The sequence below is a fragment of the Camelus ferus genome, chromosome 9 (genome assembly GCF_009834535.1).
Source record: "Camelus ferus isolate YT-003-E chromosome 9, BCGSAC_Cfer_1.0, whole genome shotgun sequence".
In the NCBI taxonomy this organism is placed as follows: Eukaryota; Metazoa; Chordata; class Mammalia; order Artiodactyla; family Camelidae; genus Camelus; species Camelus ferus.
Genome location: NC_045704.1, coordinates 71,349,595 through 71,377,244, shown reverse-complemented (window position 1 = coordinate 71,377,244; position 27,650 = coordinate 71,349,595). Strand labels below are relative to the sequence as shown.

Genomic DNA, 27,650 nt, shown 5'->3' with positions numbered 1-27,650 from the left:
CATGTTTTTAGTTAGAGAAAGATCTATTTAGCATAAAATTTATTTCTATTATTGTTTTGACTAGACTGTGATCTCCTTGAAGGCCAGAGTGAGAGTCTTACTTAGTTCTCTTCCCAGAACCGAAGGCACAGCCTAGGTTGTGATTGTTCCCTGATGCTTACTGAATGAGTACATGATTAACATAAAGCTCAGACAATGTGGGGGTAGAAAAACTCTTTTATTAGTTGGTTTTTATAAGGTGATCAGTTTTTGAGAACAAGTAAAGTGATGACATGAGTTCCTCAGTTTAGAAGTGTTTCTTTGCCAGCTTCCTAGGTTCTACCAAGTAAAAACCAGGCAGTGGACTTGGAAAGCCTTTAAACCTTGATTTGGCATGATGTCTTGTAATTGGTAAAACCAAACTGATCATAGAAATATAGACATTTATATTACTTTTCAAGCATATTTAATCAGTAAAAGAAATTTCCAAGTTACTTTGCCTTGAAAACAATGACTTTGCAAAATAAAAGAATAAGAAAACTCAAAATAAAATAGACTATTCCCTTCCCCCACTGTATCTTGGTAAGAATGTCACTTTTTTCCCCCAGACCAGTAAACATGTACCAATAATTGTTACTCTTGCAAGTAAAACATACTTTCTATACCCATATCCATTTCTTATAATAGTTCAATTTAGTGAAATGTATATACTTGCTTATGATGAAAATCATGATCACAGGGATATTTTATTTATACCTAAAAGAGGGCCAATAAATGTTTTATTTCTAATTTCTAATTCTGTGATTTTGTTTCTAGCTTTGGTTCTGTCACTAAAAAGCTGTGTGAACTTGGACATGCCTATTTACCTGTCTTTACCGTAATGTCTTCACTTAAAGAAATAGGTTTTACAGGAACAAATACTGAACTGAGATCTTGAGCCTGGAATTATTTCCAAGGTGTGACCTTGAACACACCACTTTACAGAGCTAGGTCTCAGTTTTCACATATGCAAAATTAAGACTTAGATTATCACGGTTTTAATATCTTTTTTTCAATCTTCTAAAATCAAAGGGTTCTAGTACCACTGAGAAACCTACAAAGGGAGGCATCTCTCAGCCATTAAACTGCACACATTGTAACACACAAACATATTTTTGTTAATGTAAAAACGATCTTTTTATTCTGAATCATTTGAAAAATTTAAAGGTCTGATGACAGATTTTGAGAGAGTGCTTTATTCATTACTTGAATTCTAAAGCTGGGGAACCACCTACTAAATGGAAAAACTGATCTTTTTCCATTGCCCATAAAGCATTGTTTTGTGCATTTTTTTTTTTTTATGTGTTAAAGTTGTAGAATGAAATTGAATGTGCCGGGCTAAATGGAGTTTTTTGTAAGAGTTAACTAAATTCTTACATTGTGAAACTCTCACCACAGAAGAATGAGAAATTTAGAAATTTTGTGGCTTTAGGTCCACAAAAACCTGAATGCACACTATAGCAGCATCATTTCTAGTTACATGGCCTCTCTAAACCATTTTGTCCTTAAAATGGAAATAAGCTACTCACCTTATAAAGCTGGTGAATAAACTAGAGCTGTCTGCATCAACATGAATATACTTAAAAACTGATATTGAGAGAAAAAAAAGCAAGTTAAAGAAAGACAAGCACAATATCACCATCTTTAAATAAAATTTTGAAACATATAAAAATACTAAATTCCATTTATGGAAAATATATAATAGTAATATGCAAATATATAGAAAAATATGTTTATGAATCATGATAAAAGCATAAAAAATGCACAGGAATAATAAGATACCAAATTCAGAACTGATTTACCTTTCAAGGGGGAGGAGGGAGAAGTACACTGGGGGTGGTCATACCTATATAGTTCTTTCTTAAGTTGAGCACACTGGTGTCGTTATATAGTCTTAATACATTTTTAATTGATGGTTTCATTTAAAAATAGAATTACTGTGAATTCTATGACTGAGATAACATATTTAAAGCATCAGGCACGGGAAATTTAAATAAAGATAACTATTATTCTAAAGTTTGGGTCTTCCCATGAAAATCTCAACTACTAGATAAAAGGAAAATATAACATATGTTTACTCCTAGAAAGAAAAGGAAAAAAAAAAAAAAGCTCCTGCCTGGCAGGTTCAGTAAACCCTGGAACTTGGTTATTTTGGAAGATAAATTTTCTTTGAATAGATTAACTTTCCATGAGGGAGTTTTTCACTTATCTGGAGGTTATTTAGCTTTATTGTTATTTCAAATTTGCTGTGGATTGCTGAGACTAAGTAAATCCCAAGCATCATGTAAACATTTCTTGACGTGAAATACCTCCTTTATCAATGTGTTTTAGTAGTTTACATTGTGGGCATTTACTTTGAAAACCCTTGCCTTCCTCCTCAGCTCAGCAATTTGATAAAGCTGACTCACCTGGATCTGAGCGTGAACCGGTTTACCGCAGTCCCTCCTGCTGTGTTGCGCATGCCTGCCCTCGAGTGGCTTGATATGGGAAGCAACAGACTTCAGCAACTTCCTGATACCATAGAAAGGTAAAATAAATAACTTTTTTTTTTTTTTTTTGCTACCAAGAGATGTGTTGAAGCCATCTATGATTAATAAGAAATAATAAGCAAAACAAAGGGGACCCCAAGCATAGTCAATCACAATAGATCCATTTAGTTATAAATAATGTATGCCACTTCTTAACAGAATATTTTCATTTATTCCAAATAAGAAAAAGAGCTTTGGGAGAGAAAAACTGGCTACCTGACTTTAACAAATTTACAACAGGCCACAACAATAACATTGCTTAGTACCTGCCAGGTACTTCTGTGGACTTTACAAACAGATGAGGAAACTAATGTAGAGATCTATGTTAGTTTCCTCATCCGTTTGTAAAGTGCAAACTAGGATTTGAACCTAGGCACCCTGGTCCCAGAGTCCAAGCTGTTAACCATCACGCATACTTGTCTTGCCCTAAATGGGCATATTAATAATTTCTCAGTTTTCTCTTGAGACTCTAATTCAGATTAGATAACATTTTAGCGGTTCTTCTGCAAGAAATCCTATGAGAATAGTGAAGACTTCCAGAATTGATTTCATTTCTACTACTACATGGTGACAGCTGTACTGTAGATAGAGATTAACTCCCTGATACAGTTTCCCTAAAATCAGGTAATGTGAAGTCAGTTAACTCAATAGGTATACTGGTTAAAGGTGATGTTGTACAAGAGGACATTTAAAAAAACTTTAGGTTAATAAGAACCAGGGTTATGTGGTTAATCACAGAAACCTCTTTTAATTCTTCAGGATGCAAAGTCTACATACATTATGGCTGCAACGGAATGAAATAACATGCTTGCCAGAAACAATCAGCAATATGAAAAATCTGAGCACTCTTGTCCTCAGCAACAATAAGCTGCAAGATATTCCAGTGTGTATGGAAGAGATGACCAATCTGAGGTGACAGTTGTAGACCCAAAGTTGACATGTCCCTTTCTGGCTGCAGAACAAAGTAATACAGAGAACTTGTTGTTAACAGATTTGAGTTCTCATTCTCATCAACGAATACATTCAAAAATCTTCTCTAACTCTGAAATTCCATAATTTATAAATAGGATTCATATAACACTAGTCTAAATTATTCAAGAAAGAATCCTTGAAACTGAAACAGTACTGGGATTTATCAGCTTTAAATTACCCTGTGATGGTGACATATTCATGAAAATCATCAGTTTTCATTTTCTTTTTTTTTTCCAAATGGAGGTACTGGGAATCGAACCAAATACCTTGTGCATGCTCAGCATGTGCTCTACCAGCTGAGCTACACCCTCACCCCCATCATTTTATAACTGCTAACAAACTTTATGCACGATATAAAAACTAAAAGCATAAGAACAGTGATTACTTTCCTTCTAAAAAACTACAAATGAACACAGGCAATTATGTTACAGATAGAGTCAATATACCTTTTAATAAGTTAATTACTATCAGACCTCTCAAAAATCTTCCTTCCTCAACTTAATTTCCTGACAGTGAGCATAAGACATTAGAATTCATACCAAATCCTACACCTTTCATAACAAAATCATTCATTTACTTATTCAGCAACTACTGAGTCCTGGACCAGATGGTGAAGATACAATGATAAATAAGACACGATGTATAAAATATGCAGAAACTTTAAGTTCATAGCATTAATTGCATATTTGAGATACATTAGGATTGCTCTTGGAAGTTAAACTGTAGCACATTAAACATATGCTATGGACTAATAACTGCTTTTACAAGCTTGGAAAATAAGTTGTCTAAAGAAAATATTTTTTTCTTTTAGGAAAGAAACTTAAAGATTCTTGGGGTATATCACATCTCACCAAGATGTTCAGTTATTGAAGCCAGTTAAAAAAGAGTAATTTAGTATATTATCATCTGATCTTTCTCCAGGGAAATAAATGTACACTTCTTTGGCACCTATAAAAATACTGTTTTTTGGTGAACTGCCAGGTTTGTCAACTTCCGAGACAACCCGTTGAAACTGGAAGTAACACTTCCTCCCAGTGAAAACACAGATGAGGAAGAGGAACGGGAATTATTCGGCCTTCAGTTTATGCACACTTACATACAGGAGTCACGGAGAGCAGGTATGAGGCTTGTGTATAAATGACACAGGTTAAAAATTCTTTTTGGTAGGAGAGTGTGTATATATATTACTCCTTTGTAGATTTCTCATTCCATCTTAACTTTTCTGTCAAGTGCTGGTCACTTGGTCAATATCGTAGAAAGAAAAAAGGTGAAGTTCACACCTGTTCACAATTTTGATAAGGGCTTGGAGAGAAAGGTTATAAAGATACTGAAAGTTTTTCAAGTAGCGTCAGAAAATAAAATTCTTTGGCCAAGCACTTGAAACAAAACCAAGTGAATGAAGACGGAATTCTTAAAGCCTCACTGCCGCGTTGTCTCAGTTTGTCACATAGATCAGTTTACTCATGAACACTACCTTTGCTACATTTTCTCTTTTTCTACAATCTGCAAATAGTAAAAGAAATATTTTGCCTAGGAACGAAAAAGCATTTTGCGTTGGAATGAAAATTATCAAGAGAAAATAGACTTTGGTAAGGTTTTGCTATATAGATTTCAATCACTTTATCTCTGATAATTTAGGACTAAAACCTTTTCTTCTTTTTTTTAAAAAACAATTAAGGAAGGAACGACAAACTGAGATTAAGGGAAGAGGACAAAGGGCACATAGTTCTCTGTTAATAAAACCAATAAACAGTAGCACAGCAACAGAAAACATGGTTTTACAATTCACTAAAATGTGAAGAGTTTTTGAATTAAAACGTAGAATTTAGTTACATTTTCAAATAGTTACTTTGAAGAATAAGTATAATCTGAGCAAACAATACAAGAATTTTTTTTCAGCTACAGAAATTAATTTTACCATCATCCAATGGATGACGTTTAGGAAATGGTCATTAGGTCTGTTATAGAAAGGTCACAGAAACAGTCACACAGAGGATCGACTGTAGGAAGACAAGTAAAAAAGTTGTAAGTGCCTGGGGCCTCGTGTTGGATAGCAGAATATAAATATATAAAAGACAAGCAGGAGAAAGATTTGATTACTGAATGAAGACGAGAAAAGGGAGGAGTCTACGATGAATCTGTTTTTAGTTAGAACGATTGGGTGAACGGTGATGGGGGGATGAAGTGTAGAAGCTGGTTTGGTAGCAGAAGTGGAACATGAGCTTCAGTTGCAACACAGTGAATGATGAACCTGTGGGATGTGCAGGAAGAGGTAGTTATGTAGATCAATCTGAAGTACGAGGAGTTTGCTGAACCTGAAAAGTCTGCAGGCCAAGGAATGGTTATATGTGTATCCCACATAGTCACCGTCTCATGTTATCTTAAAGGAAATGAGCAAGGCTGTGGAAAACGATAATCTTGACCTATGGCTGGCATGCTGAGGACAAGCTTATCCTCCCATACAGTTCTTGGTATCATCGTCAGAGACAGTCATTAAGCTGATGGGCCACAGGACTATATAATTCTTTGTGTTGTACATATGTTTTATGAAACATAACGGAGATAATACCTGTTGTAGAATTATTTTTATTTTGGGGCATAAATTGTTGAATGATGCAAAACAGATCGTATGACACAAATTAACATTGCCTAACTCAGTAAAATCAGGTTAATTTCTGAGTTACATATTATTATCTTCATTTATGTTCTCTTGATTTGCAGGCATGAGTAACTACTTTAAAAAATAAACTATCTTACTTTAATAATATGGCATAGAACTTATAACAAGAGAAAAATGATTACAACTTAAACAGAGATAATAAAACCAAGTCTGCCTACTATGTTACTAGAAATATTTTCATGAATTAGTAATATTAATAATAGTTAATATTTATTGAGTACAAAATTCTGTACTCAGAACTGTTCTAAGCATCTCACATGTATTATCTCATTTAATGCTCACAATAACCTTATGAGGTATTACTATCTTCACCATCCCCGTTTTAAGAGGGGGAAACAGAGGCACAAAGAGATCAAGTAGTAGGGCTGATACTTGAACGTAGGCAATCTCATGAGATACATGAGATAGAACTAAAGGAGAAAGGTCAGAAATTAAAAATGCTTAGACGTCTCATCTGTAATTAATGTAATCATAGACCTACAAAATAGTTACCTAAGAATATCATTATAATGTCTAAAATGAGTAATTCTGGATCTTTGTCTTGGCAAATGTATCAAAGATCAAGACAATTTTTACAAATAAAGGCAGAAATAAATCAAGGATAAGATGAGGAAAGTAACAGTCTTGCCATATGTTTGGTTTAATGTCAGCTTATGCATAGAAACTGCTTATGAGTTAAATGAGGCCTATATGTGAGAAGGTTTTGGTTTCATTATCTAATTTCCACTTTATTCCAAATTATTTTTCCAAACAGGAGAGAATATACTTACATTTGTACTTATACATGTAAAAATCGCCTGTTAAAAGATATGGCATCTAATTAACTTCAGGAATTATTTCAAAATTTCAATTTAATTTGTGAATTAGGATTATAAATATCTTTTTGGAAATTCTAACTAGCTTATTATCCAATAAAAATGATGAAGTGAAACAGTTTTTTCCCTTGAAAAATTCTGGACAAATTCTGATTATATGTAAACACAGGTGTGGCTCTTGAAATCTGGAAGGTGAATTCATTAATTGATTGTGAACATCCTGAATTTGTTTACATTAGAAACAAATAATCACATTTAATTTTTCTTTCCAGATCTTCAAGGACAAAAAAATCCATACATTAGCCAAATTCTCAGATTGGTTCTTGTAAACTGACAATTGATCACTGCATCTTGAACTTGAAAAATAAAAAGTATTAAATAAAATCAAAGGAAAGTAAATTTCCAAAATTAATGCAAGTAGAAAGTTAATGTGCTAGTTACAATTGACATGTTATGTGTGTTTCAGATAACCAAGTCAACTGCTCGACTACTTAACCAATCTCTATAAATGCTGATGGATAATAAAATTCAAGATGCCCTGCTGAAGAGGATTACTTTGGGAATTTAGTGAATTCTCTACTGTTTGGACTTCTGAAGTGAAAAAACAAAGCTACTACCAAAGTTCATTGAGGCCACAACATTTTTAAAAGTTCATGTTACCTGCTATTTAAATTATACTTTCATGAATATAAAAATACAATTAAAAAATTTTTTTGGTGGAAGACAGATGTTGTTCAAAATTTCGTTTCCATTAAGCAGTTGTTTCTGGTGTTGAAGAACGACTTGGTAAAGCAGTTAACAATACATTTTCCAAAGACACCAGGGGGTCTGTATAATACTGTAAAGCAGGACTGAATCCTTTCTGCTGTAAATACTTGATTCGGCCTTGGTCAATCAGCAATTTACAAAGATGCCCTATTTTCTTCTTTTCTTCAATGGTAAGAAACCTAAATTGAATAAACACATACAACACATTGTTAAAATTCTGTAAACATTTATATTAGTCACTTCTGTTTATTGATAAATTGCTAAATAGCCCACAATATATTAGGTGCTATGTCCCATGCTTACAACTTTTATTTATGCCACAATAAAAGTGTGTGCATTTTCTCTTCTTCTAAAATTAGATGGTAAATAATATATTTTCATAAATAAATTTTTGGTAACACTCATCTAAAAAGAAAGTATAGTAATAACAACATATTTCTGCTCTAGTGTTACTATTTCAAAGGAGTCACTTACCCAGGCAAACTCTCAGCGCCGTCATCTGTGGTTCCATGCCTTCCATCATCATGCTCCTCGCTGTCATCGTTCGGTTTATCTTTTGTCTTTGTGGAAATATTTGAGGCTTCCAAAGCTGTTTTTCGCATCCCACAAGTGGCCCAACTACTCATTCGCTGGAAATAGTGGAATTCCACTGCTCCAAGGCCTAGGGCCCTGAAATATTCTTTGCCCACATAATGTCTCCAATCACACCTGTGGTGACAACAGAGTGCAATAACAATGCCAGCCACAGGGGTCCACTTCTCTGGGACATTTTTTTCATTTCCTTCCTTGGCCAAAGTGTTAATTTCTTTCTCTGTTTTATCATTCTTTATGCGTTTGGCTAAAGGTTCTTCATTCCTTTCCTCACAACTGGCAGCATAGGTTTCAACCAAACATCGTAATGCAAGATCTGCAAACACAATTATGTGGCCCCCCAAACCACATCATCTTTAAAAATAAATATTTTTTACATTTATTAGGCAGTATGGTTTTCAAAAACCCAACAACAAAAACCTCCTTAGCTTCATGCTTGTAATAATTCTTTTATGAATTATCAGCTTTGCTTATATTTGCTCTTTTCTCATTATTGTACCAGTTTCTCTATTGATTTATTCTGCATAAAGTCTACTTCCCCAAAAGACTGTCTGAAGTTTAAGATTTACAACTTGTAAAACTTTTAGTCCAGCTATTCAAATTGGCTCTCATTTCTCCTACCTTGGCTGAGGAAATGACTTGTATAGAAAAAAAAATTTATTATCTACACTTACATTATAGGGAAGTTCTGAGCTTAAGGAATCCAAAGAAAGAAAAAGGAAAGGCATCGACTGAGCATCTGCTAAAGTTGATGTTATGTGTCAGTCCCGAAAGGTAAGATGTTCACAGGAAATAGTAAAGAGCTGAGAACAGGGGGGTCAAAATGTGGAAAGTAGGCCTCCCTGAGTAGCCTTACTGAAGTTATGCGTAACTCAGCCAATACTTACTGAATGTCTTTCATGAGCAAGGCTTTGAGAATACATGATGATTAATAAACATGATCTTAGAGGTGGATGTACTTTATATTAAAATGAAAAATTTACAGTACATTTAAAAACTAAACAAATGGGTTTTGACGACTATGACAATTTCCCACTGCAGATTGCTATGTTGTTCACAATACTGGGAAGACCTCAAATAGATGCTATAAAATCCACATTTTCTTTCTGATTAGACAAACTGTCACACTTGTTCAATCAAAAACATGTAGTTTTAAATTTTATTACCCCAAGATGTCACAAGTGGATAGTAAATAATTTGATATTTTATTAGTAAATTTAATCCAATATATGAATTTAAGTCAACAAACATTATTGGGAACCTCTTATTTGGAGAAACTGACAGGTAATCTATTATTTCATAAACTAGTATTTTCTGATGAAATATATTCAGTCACTATTTTACTTATACTGGACTTAAGTAAATGGTCTTCAGGAATGTGAATAATCAGGTAACTTACTAAAAGGACAAAGTTATTTTAGAATCTATCTCAACCCCTCCTTTATAGAGAACTTAAGGGACAAAGCCACAGACCTAAAAAGGAACCAGGAAATACAGCAAGTTGGTGGCCAAGGTTACTTATTCATTCAAAGATTTACTGAGTTCCTGTTATGTACCAAACATCACGTCAGCACACTCCCTATACTAAAATCAATCAATCAATCAATCAATCAATCAATCAGAGGATGGTGGGAGAATTAGATATAAAGAGACAATTGAAACACACTGAGGTAAAGACACGCAGAGGCAATTATGATAAACTCCAAGGCAGAGCCTTTAGGGAGGCTCCCTGAAAGCGACACGACTGAGCTGAAGGCTGAGGAGAGACCGAGCAGCATAGTATAAAGGAGAAGCACACCGGGTTTGAACCCGCAGACCAGCAAACACGGAGGCAGGAAGTGGCAAAGAGAGGAAGGCAGAGGCCAGACTGAGACCAGGATGCCATGCTGAAGAGCTTGGACTTAATGGTGTAGGTGACTGGGAGCTACTGAAGAGTTTTAAGAAGGGGAAAGACACACTGGGTGTGTGACAGATGGGTTGAATACTAGTATTTAAAGGACATATAGTGTTAGGACACCATGTAAGATACAGAGAAAGAATGGCATAGATGCAGGGGAAGAACCAGGAAAGAAGAGTGTCAGAGGAGAGAAGAAAACAGAATTTCAAGAAGGGTAAGCAGCTGCAGCAGAGATTTTTCAGTGAGGTAACGATAGAGCAATGAAAGGAGAATTCAGACAGAGTGAATCAAGGGTCGGGGGAGTATTTGGAACAATGAGAAATGGCCAGGATAGGTTATATTTCTGGGAAACTTGGGTTAGATGGGTAGGAGTAAAGGAATATTCTTTGTTTCCTCCCCAGGACAGAACTGGCTTACTTCAGAAGGCTTTTATGAGGTTAAATGAAACAAAATATATGAAAGCCAACTAAAAACTATACAAGGCAACAGAAATATATAATACTTAAAGCCATTTCCAGCCAACTTGAATAATCTCTGAAGGAGGCTCCAAGTTCCCCATATGAGTGAATGATGAAACCAGCAGGAGCCAAAAGAAGATAAAACAACAATTAACATCTATTGGGCACTGATATGTGCTAGACACTTTACATGTAGCCTGGAAAATTATTATTATCACTCTTATTTTACAGATGAGATAACCAGAGCTCAGAAGGGTTAAGTGTTTTGCCAAGGGTAGACAGCAAAGTTGAACTCTGGACTCTCTGACTTCAAAGCCCTCGCTCTTTCTACTTTATCATGCTACATCAGTCGATCCAAGTGCTAAGACAACACATCTTAACATTTCCTTTTTGTTTCCCCTAGAATCCCAACAAATAATCATCTTCTAGTGGGAGAGGTTTCAGAGTCCTACCTAAACAACTCTTCTACAAAAGCTTCTGAGACAGAATCATACAGTTTCCATAAATGATTTATTTCCCTTTTGGTTGAAATATAACCCAAAGAACTTTAAATCCCGTATGACACAGAATTTACACATAAAACTCTTTTCTTTTCTTCTTCTTCTTTTTTTTTTTTTTTCTCTTGTTAATGGAGGTACAGGGGATTGAACCCAGGACCTCGTACACGCTAAGCACACACTCTACCACTGAGCTATATACCCCTCATTCCACACATAAAACTCTTAATTCATCCTGTAAAATGGCCAAAATGAGCAGACAAATCAGAAAGCTCTACATCTGATATATTACAGGCCTAGTACTACTGTGAAGAGTAATGAGTTGTAAACACAACGGATAAAAACTACTCAAAAGAGACTGTTTAAATGTTTGGGACCATGCTAAGCTAAGACTTCGTGGGTTCCTCTGGACATTATTAGTACATTTACATACCTGTTGCCACACCACACAGATGCTTTCCAATTCCTACTACAGGCAGTTTTTCTTTGCTTAGCAAAGGAATCTTGTCTGAAATAAAAAGAATTGAGAACTGAGTTAGCTCTCTTGTGAGATAAGGCATTAAGTGGCCTCCCAAGGAGAGAACTAATTAGAATCTTTGCATTTTAGGGTGGAAAGAGACACAAACAAAAAAATTCTTATTTTATAGCATAGGAATAAGAGGCTCAAAGATGGAGTGACTTGATGATTAATGCAGATGGCTACTGACACAGCCAGAATCAGTTAAAATTTCTTCTCTTTTTCTTCCTTTTCTTCCCTCCTCATCCCCGGCCAGTTCTTCACTCCCCAGTTAAAGTTCCTTGACTCTTAGGCCATTACTATTTCTTATATACCAACCCAGGGCTTTATCCTGTAGAAGCCTTATTTTGCTAAATTTTATTAACCTATTGTTAAAAGGACTCAAAACCTTTCCTATCAGATTTATCTTGCATAAATAACATATATGATACATACACATGAATAATACAATTAATGTTTTATATTATAGAATACAATTTTCAATATTATGATACACAAAAAGAGCCTTTACTAGACCTTAATGATCAGAATAAGATATTATCTTAGCTTTTCACACTGTTCCGAATAAAAGAAAATATTCGTAATAGTAGTGTAAAAGCAAAAAAAAAAAAAAAAGATGTCTTCAAGGTAATGCAGTAAAATGTAGTATATCACAGTTAATGTTTCCATCTTTCCCCGGTATTCATTTTCCTTTTTCTAAGATTCTGACATGAAAAGTATGCTTCTCTGTACAAATCCAGCTACAGCACCCAGCACACTGAACTGTCCAATGGAGGTCCTCAGTAAATATTTCAAATTCTCTGTGGCTTGCTTTCAGATGGTATCACATGCTAGAAGAAATTGGCACCAAGTGGGAAAGTTTGCCTGTGTAAGGGAATACAGAGGTTTAAATTAAGGTGGTTCAAGAAACTTATCAATCAAGGTGAAGAGAAAGGCTGTCTAAGAAAGCTCTTATGCTTGAAAATTACCTCATTTCTTCTCTCTCCTATTTCTTTGGGCTTAGAAAATAGGGCAGAACTTCTGGGCAATGATGGCAGATTGAATACAAGCATCTAGTTTGCTCCCTCCTAAAACCCCATCAAAACGGGAATAAAAGGACTTTTAAAAAGCCATTCATAAGATGAGAAGAAGAGAAAAGGAGATAAAAGTGGGAAAGGCTGAGAACCCATTACATTTACTTCACAAATCTCCCGAAGCTTCAGGAATTGGGGGCACCAGGTAACTAGGAGCTGAGGGAGCCACTCATCACAGAGTTGTGGTGGGAGGGCTAGTTAAGAAGCAGTCCTCCTCACCTCGTAGCCGCTTGGTGCAAAACTGCAGATTAATTCCCTGGAGCAAATAAAACAGGAGGTCACTGGACTGAGGACATAAGAAGTTGAAAGCTGAAGTGCGGTAAAAGAGCAGGATTAAGTGGGTGTGCATATGGATTAAGCTATTACTCCCTACTGGGTCCCAGAATGTTGGTAACCTGACCTTTACCCTCCAGGCAGGTGATCAGTAAAGTCTTCTCTGGGCAACCCGACCAGCCCAAGAGGAAAGATCACATCTTAGGTAAGTCCAACTCCACCCGAGGACTCAGAGCTCTTAGTCCCTCAGGCTGAACTACGAACACACTGTCAAAAAGCACAGACGTTTGAGGACAACCCCTACGTTGAAAAAGACCAAAACAAATGGAAAAGAGCAACTTAGAGAAAACAAAATATGAAGGGAGAATACTTCTTAAAAAGCTATCATTAATATCCTCACAAAGATGTTGCAAACATGAAAAAAGAACAGGTTATACTAGCAAAGATAAATTCAGAGAAAAAAATCTTGGAAATTAAAACTATGCTAGAAGAACTTAAGTTGAAGAAATTTTAGAAAGTATAGGGAAAGGGCCAAAAGATACAGAACAGAGAAGTCAAATCAAGTAAAGAACCATTCCAGGAGGTCAAATAACTAAATCATAGAAGTTCTTCCATAAAGGGAGAAAAGAGAAAATGGCGCAGAGAAAACTATGAAAGAAAGAATGCAAGGAGACTTCCCAGGAAGCTGACAATGCTAGAATCTCTAAATCGGGATCTCTCATCCTTGGCATTATTAACTTTTGGCCCCAATAATCCTTTGTTGTGGGGAGCTGGGACTGCAGGCTTCCATCAGATGTTAGCAGCATGTCCCCTCTCATGACAAAGAGAAGTATCTCAGACCTTGCCAGTGTTCCCTGGGGGCTAAAACTGCCTCTGGTTGAGAACGACTGATATAAACACAAGAGACCACCAAGTGCCCAGCACAATAGATAAAAATATAACTACATCAAAACACATCACTGAGAATTTAGAATCCCGAGGACAAAGAAAAGACCCTATGAATTTCTAGAAAGAAAAAGGCAGATTACATACAAGTGATCAGGACTCAGAATGGCACTGAATTTCTAAACAACAATACTAGTAGAGTAATAGTTTCAAAATTCTAAAGGAAAGTGATTTTCGACTTAGAAATAGAAATACTCAGCCAAATCAAGTGTATGGGTAAAATAAAAGATATTTTCAGACAACGCAAGGTTTCAAATTTCTCTCTATTGCAATTGTTCCTCAGGAGGCTATGGGAGGAGATGCTTGGCTCAAAGAGAGTAAATCAATAGAGGAAGATGTGTGATAAGATGCAGAAAAATAAATTCCAACCCAGGAGAGTGAGAGGAATCTGCAGGATGAGAAAGAAGAGAGTTTTAAGGTTGACCACTGTGCCCCAGGAATAGAAGGCACACAGTTTGGATTGGAACAAGTCTGAAGGATCCAGGAGAGAATTTTTTAGGAAGATGGAAACTTACAGAATACTTGATTGATGTATTGAAACAAATATATTTTAAAAATATCAAGTAAACAAAATTATAGGTTATTAACTCAACAAACTTAATTTGCTACATGGGCCCGCTGTGGGCTGCATCACAAGGCTGAGTTAAAACTAGTGGAAGAGGTTACTGGCATATGTTTGTATTATTTTCATTTTAAATAATATGAAAAACTATTAAAAGACACAGAAAGGGCACTAAAGAGTATGATTAATGAGTATGAGTGTGTGTGTGTGTGTGTGTGTGTGTGTGTGTGTTTATGAAATATGAGTTCCACAGAGGTGGGTTTTTTCCTTTGGTACACTTCAAAATTCTAGGCAGTTGTCTTTTACATATTAGCTAGGCAGAGAACTATCTCATCTCTTTAACAGTTTAGGTAAAGTCATGTTAACTGTAGGCAGAAGGCTAGCGTATGGTATGAAAAGACACAGTAATTAATTAAAACAGGACAAACAAACAATGTAAGGACATATTATCAAAGCTTCTAAACTATTCCTTAGTATGACATTTCATTTCTAGTTGATACTGAAACATAATTTTTAAGCTTTCAACCATAATTCCATTTATATTTATCTAAATGTTAGATATAACGTTCTATACTAACAATGGATTAATTTTTGTTTTCCCTGAAGCACTGTTTTGCATGATTGGATTTCTAAGCAACCCTCAGAGTCTGAAACTTCTATGATTTATGGTAGAGCAACTGAAAGTTATGCAACTTACTCAAACACAAGTGCTGAATATCAATTTGAAGTCTCTCAAACACTGAATTTTTCTTTCTGTGTTTGCCATCAACCTGCACAAACAGAACATCATTATAACAATGGCTTTTAGGTAAAAGAAAGCTTTATGAAAATAGAAAGATTTCTATTTGTTTTCAAAATTCAGAGCAAATAATTTTCCATTGTTTTTAGTATTTGAAAAATAGAAGTATTAATTAAAAAATTAAAATTCTGTGATGAAGACTCCAAAATAATAACAGTAAACATTTTTATAAGGCTTGAAAATTTTACACATTACTATGTACACATTATCTCCTTTAACTCTAAAAATTCCCACTTCACTGATGAAGGAACTAAGGTTCATAGATGACATACCCAGGATGATTTGCCAGTTCCTAAATCTTTGTTAGCCCCTAAAACACTATTTTTGGCTTGCTCCTCTTCTTACACTCCCTGAAAGATTACAGTCATTCTAATCTGGTATCTATGTGCCTATGATTTATACATCTACACTGTGGCCCAGAACCCTTCTGATGAGCACAGACACAAATCCAATGGTGAACTAGAAAGCTCTGCTTTCAAAACTGAACTCATCTGTCCCTTCAAACTATCTGTCTTCTTCCTCCTTCTATATTCAGTATGTCAGAGAAGAACGCCACTTAGTCACCTGAGCCACAAAAGGTCACCAGAAGTAACTCCTCTTTCACACTTAATGGATAATCACCAAGTCTCCTGGCTTCCAACATCAACACATTTCTCACACCCTTTCCCTCCTCTCCATCTCACTGCAACCTCCTTAGCTCTGGCCCATTTCTTACTTGGATTGCTGGATAAGAATTGTCTTATTACTAATGTCCCTACTTCACGTTTCAGACTCTTCTGATACAGCTTTAATGGTGCTGCTAGGATGAACTTTTAAACCCTTTTCTATTTTCTTTGTCAATTCTTATATATTCTTTCCATCTCCTCTCAGCTGTCACTTCCTCCAGGAAACCTTCAGTGACCCGCACTAGACTGAGGCTGGTGTTGTCTTTACACTCCTATGGCACCTGGTACTTACCATTATCATTAGACACTTAGGATAATGAACCAATATACTTGTAAGTCTGTCCCATTATATGTAAGCTTCTTGAAGTCCAGAACTAAATCCTTTTTCCAGTGTATCCCCAGTGTGTAGCTCGATAAAACCAAACTCCTTCCTCAATGAAACCTTCCATTGTCTAGCCTGTCTCTCCCACCTAATCACTGCTGAACTCTACCTCCCATCACACGGAAATGTTCCCATGTTTCTGGCATTTGGGTACATTGTTCTTGCTTCTTAGAATGCTTCTTAAACCCTGAATCTAGCAAATATCCACTTTTCAAGATATAGCTCTAACATCACCCTCTCTGTGTAGCCATTCACCATCCCTTCCTGCAATAAAACTTGTCACTCCCTCCTTTGAACCCACACTATACTCTGTGCAGACTTTTTTCATATTTTAGCACTTTTCTATAACATTTATTTATTTGTCTGTCTCTTCTTTCTAAATATAAGTGCAGAACATATGGACCATGTCTCTTTTGACTTTACTCAATATCAATCCTGGAGCCGGTGCTACACTCCATAATTGTTTACTGAATAAATAGTAAGTGGCAGAGGTAGGTTAGGACCCAAGATTTTTTAACCCCTAGCTTGAGCTTGGCTCTTTCCACATATTTTCTTATCTCTGGAAATACTTTAGGAACTCAGATCAATGAACTATCAAAATTTAGATTAAGAAATTTACCTTCAGTTTAAGTCATTAATATAATTAGGATAAAAAGCTATAATCAAATAAACACACAAAAATTCATTTTCTTTAAGAGGTATGTTTCTGAGTATCATTTTTTCTTTTTTTCAAACAAGAAAAGTGCAAAATATACTGCAATGGTTTCACTTACCTTGAATCTTGTGGTCACCTTTTCTACTAGGATGAAGTGAACTTCTTCAGCATCTTTTAAGGCAATATCAACCCAATGAGATAATTTTCCCTTTCCTGCTCCAAACTCAACAAAGCATCTTCTTGGACCAAGTAACTTTAATTTTTCAATGTTACCTAAAATAGAAGCCTGCAAACTTCACGAGATTATTTTATAAACTACAGCAAACACATTTGGCTCAAATGGGAAAATAGCACAGTAACTTCTACATAGGGCAGCACATCGATAATTTCTGTTTGGCTTTAAAGTTTTTCTCTTGCTTTTAAATATTTAACATGTAGTACTCAGAACCATAACCATGCCAAAAATTTTTTATCTGTGTTTATACATATTTTTTGAAATGGGAAGATTCTGTATCCTGAAAGATAATCCAAACAAAATCTCAGTAATAACTACAATTGTTAAAAACAATAGCTTTTAACAAATGAACAAAAAGGCCATTTTCAGTAGCGTTACTATGGCTTAAACATACCTGCTGCTTCAGATGTTTGGTTGCAGAATCACCATTTTTAGGGTCATGAAGGGCATCATGCAATGCTGGATGGGACATGATTTGATCTTTAAGTGTAGAGTTCAAACCTGTGCCAAATAGAAGCACAAAAGCTTAAGGAACCAAACATGAAACCACAGGGCTCTGAATAATGGTAGTAATATCTTTTAAAGCACAGTGGAATTAACTCATATACCACCTGATTTTTCTAAAAAAAAGTTAACTTGCAACTTTAGGCAGACTTACCTTCACTCGCTTTTCTCAATTTCTTAATTAAGTTTTCCAACTGCTCTTCAGAGAGAGACGAAATTGGAACCTATACACAAAAATGGGGTGTGAGCTGGTCTGGGACCCAACCACCACTAATAATGTTGATTCTATCAGAAACGCATTCTAAATCAAAACACTTAATTTATTCCAAAAATTAGAACAGAGCTTATTCACAGTGTGGAAGTGTTCATAAATACTTTTTAAAATTAAAGGTAAATACTTACTAATTGTTCAGATATTTCTGTTTCATCTTTTAAGCCTGCATTAATATCTTGAATAAAGAAGTCCTTAACAAAACAAAACGAAAACATAACACTACTGTTATTAATGTGAAGAGTTCACAAAAATTAAACTGAAAAACTGATCCATCCCTTCTTCCAATATTCTGTACCTGCCATCCTCCCTTCCTCCCATTCATTTATTCATTAAATAATTATTCAGCACATACTGCAGCCCTTCAATTGTCTCAGGTGCTGAGGATTCACTACAGTGGAGAACAGAACAGACAAAAACCTCTGTGTTCATGGATCTTATATTCTAGTGATGTGGTATTGTGAATAAATATTTATAGCCTGAAGAAATTCATTAGTAATTCTTACTGAAGTTTTTGTGTCTCCAGCATAGACTGAGGACTATGTCAGTTTTGCTTACAGTTAAAGCAAAGACAACAAAAACAGAATTACAAATGGCTACTTATCAGATAGGTAGGCAGTATGAACAAAAACAGAGATACAGCACAACCGTTTAGGTCTGATTTTTCCTATTTTAAACTACTAATTAAAATAGAAAATGGAAATGTCCTGTGATGCTCTCTTACTTAATTAACATAGTGAGATCTTTTTAGTCCATTTTTAGAGAGACAGACTTGAAGCAAGAATCTAGATCAGCACTGTCCCAACAGAACTTTCTGCAATGACGGAAGTGCTCTGTATCTGTTCTGCCCAACATGGTGGCTACTAGCCTAGAAACATGGCTCGTGCGACTGAGGAACTGGATTTTCAATTCTGTTTAACTTTAATTAAGTCAAATTTAAATAGTTACACAGGGCTAGTGGCTACCATACTGAACCATGTAGATACAGATGAATGAAACAGTACTAATTTTGTAATCTGTTTTGAAGGTGAAAACAACTCCCGGGACTTTATGCATAAATGGGCTTGGGTTACACAGATGGTAGAAAGGTCACATGCTGACCGCGTGCTGCTGCCTTTACCTACATGGGTAATACTAGCAACTGGTGATTAAGTGGAACAGGTGAAGACAGCGAGTATTTAGAATATTTTGCTGAATGACTGGCAAAACTATAATAGAAAATTAGCTATAACTATTAGTAAAGCAAAAGAGTGATAAGACTGTACCTGGTCCCAAGTTCCACGCCATAGATAGTGTACTACATAAACACTGCGCTGCATTTTCCTCACATCCCACTGCTTTCCTCCCTTTCCTTTCCACTGTGTCCCAGCACGCAGTGGAATCTGCACAGGGGTATTCCATTTTTAATAAACCCACTTCTCCTTTCAAACTTTTCCCGGAGCGCATATTCCACCTGCTTGCTTCAACTAAAGCTTGACACGTAGGTAAGGAAGATAACCTCATGCCTACTTGAAAGTAAAGGCAACATTCTTTTTTCTAAGGGGCTCACTGGGGTAGTCATCATTTTTCTACACATCTTAATGCAAAAATATTTTCTTTTTCAACTTATGCCATCTGGCCTACTGATGCTTAATTGGGAGGCATTTGGAAACGTGTAAGGATACTTTGTTGTCAAAATGACTGAGAGGTGCTGTTGGGAGACAATTATCCACAGGAATCTCCATTTTCTGCAAGTCTTACAAGCAAAGGCACCAACTCCCTTTATTCTAGACTATCTTTTCAAGGACATTTGCATACCAAGCAATCTTAGAAGAAACAGTGTCTCCTTCCAGAGCACATGGCAGGCCTGCTTACCGTACAGTATAATAAAGCAATGTCTACTTATGGAACAAAGCTCAGGCAGGTTTCCTTACTGCCCGTTTAAAAAGCTATGTATTTCCTAAGCTTGGGGTTTTTCAGCTATGACACAGCTATACACAAATATGCGTAGCATTGATCAAGGCCCCTCCATCTCGAGGGAACTTAGGGAGCAAGAGGAACTGATGCAGAGAAGAAGCTCATGCTGCTTGCTGTGCACTGAGTAACAAAGCCCTTTGTCACTGACCCAGGAGTCTCGTATCTTCCACCAGCATCAACAAACTTGTAGCAATGTAACTTGTTAGCTTAAAAATAAAATAAAATTTCAGATCCTTCAAACTTCTTGACAAGGGCCTTTGTCATTTGCCACTCAGAAGCCAGGAATGCTAAATACAGGGATGCGTTGAAGTGCACATGATATGACTGTCCCACTTAAAATGACAAAAGCCCCCACTGAGAAATACTGGGCTGTTAAATTTTCTAAATCTAGCAGTTGTCAACTATCAATCTGTTGGTCATTACCCGATATTCATTAGGAATTTTGACATCAAGCTGCTCTTTCCACTAAGTTCAGCCAATCTGACCATGTTTTCAAGCCACCCAACAAATAGCTCTGTTGACCTTCTTAATTCTAGTGACCTTCACTCCACTTTGGCAAACTACCTTAACGGGCCCTCTAGATTGGGCACTATGTTAGTGCAAATTACAGTGACTCTCTTGCTCCTAATCATGTTCTTTCACCTTTTAAAGGCCTCTATTTACTTTTTCTCAGCTAATTTATGGCTTCCCTTTCATGCCATCCAGTCTGGACACTCAGTACCATTGTTATCATCATCTTTCACAATCAGGTCCTTCTGTCACACACACCCTTACAAAACCTAATGCCTGCGTTAATACGATTTTTAACTCCCAGTATCTGGCCTGCTGAACACTGCTGAAGCGAAACTGCTCAGTCATTTGGCCTGGTGCCAGTTCACACTCAGTGTCTCCATCTCAGTCTGACTCTCAACGATGCCTGGCAATTCTTCTTCATAACTCTAATTCTAAACTTTTACCTCTCTACTCAGATCTCCTGCTATACCATCATCCCCCTCAGTCGCCTCATCTCATACTTCAGTAAGAAAGTGGAGCTATCAAATGACAACTTTCTGAATTAACCCCCTGTCAGCTCAAATATCCCTGAACTGATACCCATCTTTTACTCCTTCCCATCCTCCTCAGCGGAAGTTTTTTCTCTCATTGTTCCCGTCTACTTCTATTTTGTACCTTATCTCTGCTTGCTTCCTGGTGAATCTCACATTATCAATGATGCCTTCTTCTATTTCCAATTTCTTCCTCTCTGCTGGCTCATTACTCTAAGCACATAAATAAAACTAAGTTTTCACCCATCTTAAAACATACTCCTTCTGTCCTACCTTCCTCTCTGACTGCCAATCTAACTCTCAAGTTTCATTCACAGACAAGTTTCTTGAAAGAATAGGCTATGCTTATGATTTCTACTACCCTATCTTCCATTTACTCCTGTATCATTTCAGTCTGATTTCTGCCCGCTCTACCCTATTACGCATGCATTTTGCTAAACTCTTTGATCTTTAACCACCGCCATGTTGCCAACCCAATGGATTCTCCTGTCCCTACCTTCCTTGATTCCTCTGTGATGCTGGACACAATTGACCACTCTTTTCTATTGAGATTCTCCTTCCCCTGTCTTCTGATATACCATGGTCTTGCTTTTTTTTTTCTTTCCTACCTCTCCAGGCATCCTGTCTCAACATTTTTCTATGCTTCCTACTGGCAGCTCAGCCTTTAATGTCAGTGTCACCTAGAGCTCTGTCCGTGGTCTCACTGGTCTCACACTCTACTTCCTGCCTACCTCTCATCTTCTACTCTGCTCTCCCTTTGTATTCCATACTCATCATGTGAAAGGCCCAGTCCCAGACGAAGCTGTCTACTCTCTCACTTCTAGACCCTTATCTTTGTTTTCTTCCTTATCTGGATGATCTCCCCTTGACATTTAGGTCTCATCTGATGACATTCCTTCAGAGAAGCTTCCCTGACTCCTTTCCCATCTCTCTCACCTGCTAAGTCCTCCCAAAAAAGGGTTAGGCTCTCCTCTTTTATTCTTTCACAGCACTCTGTACTTAATCTATTTTAACACATATAATATTGCAACTTCTGTCTCTTCCACTAGACTGTAACGTTGTTCCAGGCAGGGTGCTTGGTACGATGCCTGGCATAAGTGTTCAGTTAATATCTGTTGAATAAACAAGCTCTCACCCCTTCAATCTCTTACCCTGGGTAACTTAAAAATCCAAAGCTTCACCTGTGATCTCTATGTATTGACTTCTAAATCTTTATTATTTGCCCAATCTTTCTATCAAATTTTAGACTCATGTATCCAACTCTGAATTTCCAATCAGTCACCAAGATTTACTGATTCTGGTAGCTAAATAATTCTTGAATTTACCTACATTTTTCCCATCCTGTTTAATTCAGTCTCTTTTCACATCCTACCTGGATTGCAGCAATGGCCCTAACTAGTCCTTCCGACTCCAAGTCATCCTCCCACATTGCTCTAAGAGAAAGTTTTCTAAGAGATAAATCTAATACCATACTCTCGCTTGAAATCTTTCAGTGGTTCCCCATGTCTTTCAGAACAAGTCCAAATTCCTTGACAACTGCGTGTGCCTTCTCAGTTCCTGCCTCTGCACTGCCTTTCCATCTGGAAGGACTCTTCTTCCTTTTCTCTGCCAAACCAGGGCTTGGCACAAGTGTTACTCCCCCTGGGAAGCCTCACCTGCCCCCTCGGATTTAATTTCAACGCAAGTATGTGCTTGTATCAAATGTGTACTTACTTCTTTCATTGAACTTATTAGAAAATATCTACTATTTACAAGTTTACTTACCAATCTCAAATAAGTTCCTTGGAAGGCTGGGATCATATTTTATTGAAATAAATTTAGTAGGTACTAAGTAAATATTGTTTAATAAATAAAGTGTGGAATTATTCTCTAAATACCACTCTTGTTGCATAAAATTCTATTATCTGAATTAGGACTTTAAGTAGATTCACAATCAGATGTCCTATCTCAAAGGTATTTGCCATATTTAAGCCTCCTGAGGCAAGAGCCTTGTTAAAAATTCACTTTTGTAACCTACCAAGTATATATAAACATTACATATGGCACATTTCATCATTCAAGTGTTTTACCAATCAAACACTTACAGGTTTAGGCTTCTCTCTTGAGTTACATTTTTTCAAATGCTTTGCTAGTTGATCTTCATATACTGTGCTAAATATAAAGAAAAAACTATTTAAAATAAGACCGTGATAATTACTGTTTTCAGCACAGAAAAACCCTTCTCTGACCCATACTTACTGTTTTGGATCTAAAGGACAGAGGATTCTTTTCCGAGCATTTTCTTCCTATTAAAAAAAAGGATATATTTTATTTGAATAAAATACTAAGTTTGTTGCTTTACAGATACTAAATATAACTTCAGTGTAAACATAAGCTTATACCATCCCAAAACAAGGTAAGGAAACCTTAAAAGCATATTAATAAAACAAAAATCAAAAACAACAATCTCCAGTGTAGTAAGGTATCACCTCATACCTGTTAGAATGGCTTTTATCAAAAATAATACAAATAACAAATGTTGGTGAGAATGTGGAGAAAAGGGAATCCTTGTACACTGCTGGTGGGAATGTAAATTTGTGCAGCTACTATGGAAAAGAGCATTGAGGTTTCTCAACAAACTAAAAATGGAACTACCAAATGACCCAGCAATTCCATTCTGGGGTATCCATCTGAAAAAAACCCAAAATCACTAATTAGAAAAGATACACACACCCCAATGTTCATAGCAGCATTATTTACAACTGCCAAGATATGGAAGCAACCTGTGTCCATTAACAGATGAATGGATAAAGAAGGTGTGGTGTGTATATACACACACACACACACACACATATACACGTATGTACAAACATACAGCGGAATATTACTCAGCCATAAAAATGAAAATTTGCCATTTGCAACAACATGGATGGACTTGGAGGGTATCATGCTAAGTGAAATAAGTCAGACAGAGAGAGACAAGTGCTATGATATCACTTATATGTGGAATCTAAAATATACAACAAACTAGTGAACAAAACAAAGAAGAAGGGAATTATATTCAATATCTTGTATATATGAAAAATATGAAAAGGAATATATGTATGTATATGTATGACTGAAACATTATGCTGTACACCAGAAACTGACACAACATTGGAAACTGACTATACTTCAATTAAAGAAAAGGAAAAATAAATGAACAAAAAACAAAAAAGAAACAGACTTACAGAAAACAAACCAGTGGTTACCAGTGGGGAGAGAGAAGGGAGGAGGGGCTATATAGGGGTAGGGGACTGAGAGATACAAACTATTATGTATAAAATAAATAAACTACAATGATACATTGTACAACACAGGGAAGATAGCCAATATTTTATAATAACTATAAATGGAGTATAACCTTTAAAAATCATGAATCACTATATTGTACATCTGTAACATACACTATAACATCAACTATACTTCAGTTAAAAAATGTCTCCAGTGGTAGCTGGTTTTTGCACATATGAGCAAATACTGCTTTGGAAAACAAGGGTTTATAGCTTCAAATAGGTTACAGAGAAGGTCTACATATAGAATTCTGAATCTATGATAGCACTGACAATAACATACACTATTATTTTAGACATTACTAAGAAAGAAAAAAATGCTGCCAATTTAAATTACGCCTTTTTTTTTGTTGATTTTAAGAAGCATTCTGACTTCAGAGATGTTAAAATGTAAAATAAAAGTATCTCAGAAATAATGAAATACAAATCTTCCTTGAGTTACAATAGAGTTACATCCTGATAAACCCATAGTAAGTTGAAAATATCCTAAGTCAAATATGTCTAACCTACCTACTTAACCTATCTTAAACATGAACAGAACACTTAGATTAGCCTACAATTGGGCAAAGTCATTTAACAGCCTATTTTATAATAAAGCATTGAATATCTTATGTAATTGATTGGATACTGAAAGTGAAAAACAGAATGGTCATATGGGGACTGAATGTAAGCGTTATCAGTTATTTACTCTTGTGGTAGTGTGGCTGACCTGGAGCCCTGGCTCACCACCACTGCCCAGCACTGCATATCACCAGCCCAGGAGAAGATGAAAATTCAAAATTCAAAGGACGCTTTCTACTGAATGTCTATTGCTCCCGTAACACAGTAAAGTCGAAAAATCCTAAATTGAACCATGGTACGTTGAGGACCATCTGCATTTTAACTATTTGGTATGTGGTCATACTCTACTGGCTTTTCAACTCTTTAGTATAGAGGAGTTACATACTGTTCGTTTCTAAGTTACATGGACTTAACTACATGCATTTGGGAAAAATAAAGGACTAGTGTTGGCAATTCTACCCAACGTTGATATGAATCTGTATGTAATAGGATAGTATGATAGTTACAACCACTGGTTAGCCAGACTGCCTAGGTATGATTCCCAATTCTATCTATCAGCTCCTAACTCTACAATCTGAGGTGGGCTTATTGCCTCATCTAAAAGATGAATATAACTTACCTCCTAAGGTTTGTAAAATTTAAGTGAACTAATAGTTAAAAAAAAAAAAACTGCTTAGCACAGTGCTGTTCATATCATAAATGCTAAGTAGCCACTATTACTATTAATAATTCTTTTTTGAGTTTATTTCAGTTCTGATCTGCCTCCCAGCATATCCACAAAACTATGTACACTGAATTTCATGAACAAGAAGAGACTTTTCAGTATCTTTTTGAAAATACATTATTCTTCCTTATTTGCTGATTTTAAAGTCTAACCTCCATAAAAGAGAAAACTAACCTCCCAAAGTCTAACCATAGAGTAGGGGTAAAAAAAAGCACTTTTAAATTTTGTTATTAAAATTTATTATCTGGGTTTAGAAACAGGGTTTCTCAACCTTGGCACTATTGATATTTTGGGCTGGATAATTCTTTTTTGTGGGGGCTGCCCTGTGCAATGTAGGATGCTTAGCAGCATCTCTGGCCTCTACCCACTAGATGCCAAAAACACTCTTCAGCTGTGACAACCAAAACGTCTTCAAACATTACCAAATGTCTCCTGGGGACACTAAATCATCCCCACTTAAGAACCACTGGGTAAAAATGAATACAAGTGGTCTCAGCTATATATGACACCTAAGGAAAAAAAGATTTAAATATGACACCCAATTATGTTATAAATTACAGATTCAGTAGGATGCCCAAAATTGAAAACCAAATCACAGTCATGGAAAATGCTTCCACTCGGTATTTTGCAATGTTTCTTCAAGCGATTAATCACAACACGATGCCATTCCTCTCCAGGAATACGGACAATCCTGTAAGGATCTATTCATATTCTACTACTGTCACCACCTTCAGTCACCTTCTGGATGTCTGGTTACGGTGAAGTGTAAGGTCTTAGTTGAGAACAAATATCCCTCTAGGCAAATACCAGTCAAGTCAAAATACGAAGTAGAGCTGTGGCTGAAGGACAGCAGCTGACGAAGGGGCTTTGGGAGTTTATCTGTACTGGATATTGCCTAGAAAGATAAACCATCTGACTAACAAAGAAAAATAACATAAATAATACCAGACATTCAGAAGGCATGAAATCATACGCTTGTCTCTTTGGTTTATTCTTTCTAAAACCTATTAAATACGCTATTTTTTTTTACGAGTATTCTGCTCTTCTTTTTGTTTTTTCTATCATATATATCCTAAAGAAATACACGTACCTAAAAATATATATTGTTGACGGTACAATCATATGTATAATTGGACAAAATTGTACACTTTTTGTTACCAATTTTTAAGAGGAGGGACAATTCTTACACGTTTAAAAAATTTTTCCTTCCCCTCTTCAGCAAAGTAGTTATTAGCTGCTTTCAAAAGACTGTATGCCTAAATAAAAATTTTAAAAAGTTTCTCTCAACCGCATTCACAAGAAGTGATTATTCACGAAACAATAAAAACACAATTAGCGAAACCTTAGATCTTTCTTCTTTCTAAACTACCACTTCCCATCAGGAAAGCGGAGATTGGGCGGAGTGCAAGAAGCGGGAGTCTGCAGTAAAGCTAAAATCTAGCATTACTATGAGTTGGAATCAAGATAACCGGGTCACTGCTGGCGCTTTACTTAGTACAAGAGAACACTGCACTTCATTAGGGCTCATCATCGCTCCCTAGGGAGGCCAGGACCGCGTTTATCACAGGAAAAGCTGGAAAATCCAGGGGACAGAAGGGGAAATCTGTCAGAGGGGAGGTGCCGGACCAGCAAACTTATTTCCGACTCTCGAGACGGTAGGGCGATACCAGACCTCCGCGGCTCCAGCGTGTTCACCACAGAACCTTTTCCCTGCTGCCACCACCATCCTGCAGAACCGTTTCTTCTTTTCCACATAGTAACCACATCGCCCCTCAATTGGAAAGCCAGTTCCGTGCCGCGTCGGCGCAGAAGCCGCCATAATTCAGGGCTCGCTTCGGATGGCTAGCATCGATTGGGTGGAGAGAGGAAAAGTTGTCACTTTCTCTCGGGTCCCCTTCCCTTAACAAATATGGCTGCCTCAGGTCCCGCCACGCAAGACACGCCCGGAAC

The 27,650-nt window shown here is 36.4% G+C and overlaps 2 protein-coding genes and 1 long non-coding RNA gene across 7 annotated transcripts in view; 1 reads left to right on the top strand and 2 right to left on the bottom strand.

The window, feature by feature from the left end:
• Positions 1–2,565, bottom strand: part of LOC116665909 — a 3,428-nt gene extending 863 nt beyond the window's left edge. The window contains exons 1-2 of the long non-coding RNA XR_004322697.1: positions 2,427–2,565; positions 1,548–1,605 (exon numbers count right to left, since the gene is read on the bottom strand). This is a non-coding gene — a long non-coding RNA (uncharacterized LOC116665909). The remainder of the gene's footprint in view (positions 1–1,547; positions 1,606–2,426) is intronic.
• LRRC39 (leucine rich repeat containing 39) overlaps positions 1–7,735 on the top strand; it is a 17,649-nt gene extending 9,914 nt beyond the window's left edge. The window contains exons 6-9 of one of the 2 annotated variants that reach the window (XM_006190939.3): positions 2,400–2,545; positions 3,306–3,458; positions 4,500–4,636; positions 7,480–7,735. In XM_006190939.3, coding sequence (XP_006191001.2) covers positions 2,400–2,545; positions 3,306–3,458; positions 4,500–4,636; positions 7,480–7,508 — 465 coding nt within the window. In that variant the 3' untranslated portion in view covers positions 7,509–7,735. The remainder of the gene's footprint in view (positions 1–2,399; positions 2,546–3,305; positions 3,459–4,499; positions 4,637–7,479) is intronic. The other variant, XM_014564540.2, reaches the window with a different exon arrangement.
• TRMT13 (tRNA methyltransferase 13 homolog) lies at positions 6,087–27,650 on the bottom strand. Of its 4 annotated transcripts, none has more exons than XM_032487187.1 (11): positions 27,373–27,650; positions 23,343–23,389; positions 23,189–23,273; positions 18,237–18,299; positions 17,989–18,058; positions 17,725–17,831; positions 17,214–17,381; positions 15,292–15,364; positions 11,658–11,732; positions 8,256–8,688; positions 6,087–7,960 (listed from the first exon to the last, which is right to left on the bottom strand). In XM_032487187.1, exons 1-11 carry the CDS (start codon positions 27,517–27,519, stop codon positions 7,765–7,767), a joined length of 1,464 nt encoding a protein of 487 aa, XP_032343078.1. In that variant the 5' UTR covers positions 27,520–27,650; the 3' UTR covers positions 6,087–7,764. The 4 variants fall into 4 exon arrangements, with proteins under 4 accessions (XP_032343078.1, XP_006191002.2, XP_032343079.1 ...); XM_006190940.3 differs by having other exon boundaries at positions 23,189–23,255; XM_032487188.1 differs by having other exon boundaries at positions 27,327–27,590.

What these genes read in the sequence shown, in the direction of transcription:
- TRMT13 (XM_032487187.1), bottom strand. Translation starts at nt 27,519, where the DNA reads ATGGCGGCTTCTGCGCCGACGCGGCACGGAACTGGCTTTCCAATTGAG. An exon ending in CCAAACATCTGAAGCAGCAG is followed by an intron (nt 17,382 to 17,724) that starts GTATGTTTAAGC and finishes TGAAGTTTGCAG; the next exon opens with GCTTCTATTTTAGGTAACAT. An exon ending in GGCGCTGAGAGTTTGCCTGG is followed by an intron (nt 7,961 to 8,255) that starts GTAAGTGACTCC and finishes TATTCAATTTAG; the next exon opens with GTTTCTTACCATTGAAGAAA.